The sequence below is a fragment of the Lottia gigantea genome (genome assembly GCF_000327385.1).
Source record: "Lottia gigantea unplaced genomic scaffold LOTGIsca_3599, whole genome shotgun sequence".
Classification (NCBI taxonomy): Eukaryota; Metazoa; Mollusca; class Gastropoda; family Lottiidae; genus Lottia; species Lottia gigantea.
Window position 1 is genome coordinate 1 of NW_008709219.1, and position 2452 is coordinate 2452.

A 2452-nucleotide genomic window follows, 5' to 3' on the forward strand; every position below is an offset into this window, starting at 1 on the left:
CTAAGTCAAACACCGCCTTTTCTGTCATTTTAAGTATACAAAAGAGGCCTGTGAAGTCTAGAGTGGCCTGGCCCTCGGCATGACCAAATCGTCCACTTTAACCCCTTTGGGCCCACTGGGGTAACACTTGTTTCGGGCCCATTTAAACCCCTGTGCTATTCTTTTATCCGGGCCATTTGGTGTTGAGAAGATGCGCAACGAAGTGCTCTTTCATTTCATATGCGGAAACCATATCTGAGAACAAGCTTTAACCCTTTCCTGAGCTAACCCTAATTGACTTTTCGAAACTAGGGTTAACCCCAGGGTTAACCCTGGCTAACCCTAGGTCTCGGCGGCCCAGTGGTCTGCGCGCTTGCCTGGCAACTTTGGGGTCCCGGTTTCGAGTCCCAGTTGAAGCTTTTTCAAAAATTCTTTTTTTGCTAAGTCAAACACCGCCTTTTCTGTCATTTTAAGTATACAAAAGAGGCCTGTGAAGTCTAGAGTGGCCTGGCCCTCGGCATGACCAAATCGTCCACTTTAACCCCTTTGGGCCCACTGGGGTAACACTTGTTTCGGGCCCATTTAAACCCCTGTGCTATTCTTTTATCCGGGCCATTTGGTGTTGAGAAGATGCGCAACGAAGTGCTCTTTCATTTCATATGCGGAAACCATATCTGAGAACAAGCTTTAACCCTTTCCTGAGCTAACCCTAATTGACTTTTCGAAACTAGGGTTAACCCCAGGGTTAACCCTGGCTAACCCTAGGTCTCGGCGGCCCAGTGGTCTGCGCGCTTGCCTGGCAACTTTGGGGTCCCGGTTTCGAGTCCCAGTTGAAGCTTTTTCAAAAATTCTTTTTTTGCTAAGTCAAACACCGCCTTTTCTGTCATTTTAAGTATACAAAAGAGGCCTGTGAAGTCTAGAGTGGCCTGGCCCTCGGCATGACCAAATCGTCCACTTTAACCCCTTTGGGCCCACTGGGGTAACACTTGTTTCGGGCCCATTTAAACCCCTGTGCTATTCTTTTATCCGGGCCATTTGGTGTTGAGAAGATGCGCAACGAAGTGCTCTTTCATTTCATATGCGGAAACCATATCTGAGAACAAGCTTTAACCCTTTCCTGAGCTAACCCTAATTGACTTTTCGAAACTAGGGTTAACCCCAGGGTTAACCCTGGCTAACCCTAGGTCTCGGCGGCCCAGTGGTCTGCGCGCTTGCCTGGCAACTTTGGGGTCCCGGTTTCGAGTCCCAGTTGAAGCTTTTTCAAAAATTCTTTTTTTGCTAAGTCAAACACCGCCTTTTCTGTCATTTTAAGTATACAAAAGAGGCCTGTGAAGTCTAGAGTGGCCTGGCCCTCGGCATGACCAAATCGTCCACTTTAACCCCTTTGGGCCCACTGGGGTAACACTTGTTTCGGGCCCATTTAAACCCCTGTGCTATTCTTTTATCCGGGCCATTTGGTGTTGAGAAGATGCGCAACGAAGTGCTCTTTCATTTCATATGCGGAAACCATATCTGAGAACAAGCTTTAACCCTTTTTAAGTCCAATCTAGGTCAGAACATGGATACTTTTCCATAGACTATACATTGAAATATGTCATGCGGCCCCATCAGCTGATCAAAATTTATATTGACTTGTTCAGGGCCCCGTAAAATGGATAAATAATGTTAGTATTGTAATATTGATGTAACTATATTTGTGGTTTACGATTTTGTGTGTTTATCGCAAGTAGGTTATGTGCATCAGTTGTCATCATATTTCCAAATATATGGTTTAAAGGGATATTGTTTTCATGTTTACTGCACTAAATCCTCATTTTTTCTGAAAAATGGCAAAACTGGACTTCCGGTTTGGTGAAAATAGGAGTAAGACGTGAAATGGTATTGCTCTGATTAATCGCCTAACATCGAGTTTTGTGTGGATATTTTTTTGTAAATGATTACTGTAAGTAATTAACAAACACTTTTGTGACATTGTTCGATTTGAAATTTGTTTATAAGTGGACTGATTTAACATTTTTGGGGCCTTTGGCCCGGCTGGTGTTTAGCCAGTAAATCCGACATGGCGTCCGGTGTGTCGTCTGCCACAACAAACCTATTAATTAAAGACAATACGGTAAAGGTTATACTTTCTGACAATGTAAAACTGCTTGCTGCTGACGTTATAAAATTAGTTGAAGATAAACTTGGTGACGATAGCGTTCTTGCTATTGTTCCTTGTAATGGATCATATGATGTTACCGTCGTCAATAATAAATTAGCTAGTGTTATAGCACGAGATGGTTTGCTCCATGGCTCTGAAGGTCTTCATTGTAAATTGATAGATTCCAGAGTAAAAGTTGTGTCTTTCATGCATATCCCTGTTTATGTTTCCGACAAGGATATTGAAGTCAAATTGAAATCTTGGGGTGTGACCTCATGTGGTCCTATAATCAGAAAAACTAAGGACTATGATGGTAAAAAGAAGTATGATGGT

At 43.2% G+C, this 2452-nt stretch overlaps 1 protein-coding gene across 1 annotated transcript; it reads left to right on the forward strand.

Moving 5' to 3' along the window:
- Positions 1 to 2038: 2038 nt before the first annotated feature.
- LOTGIDRAFT_176762 (hypothetical protein) lies at positions 2039 to 2432 on the forward strand (the record flags this gene model as incomplete). Its single annotated transcript, XM_009058792.1, has 1 exon — positions 2039 to 2432. A coding segment is annotated over one exon (394 nt), but the record flags the coding sequence as incomplete, so codon positions are not given.
- Between the last annotated feature and the right edge of the window lie 20 nt (positions 2433 to 2452).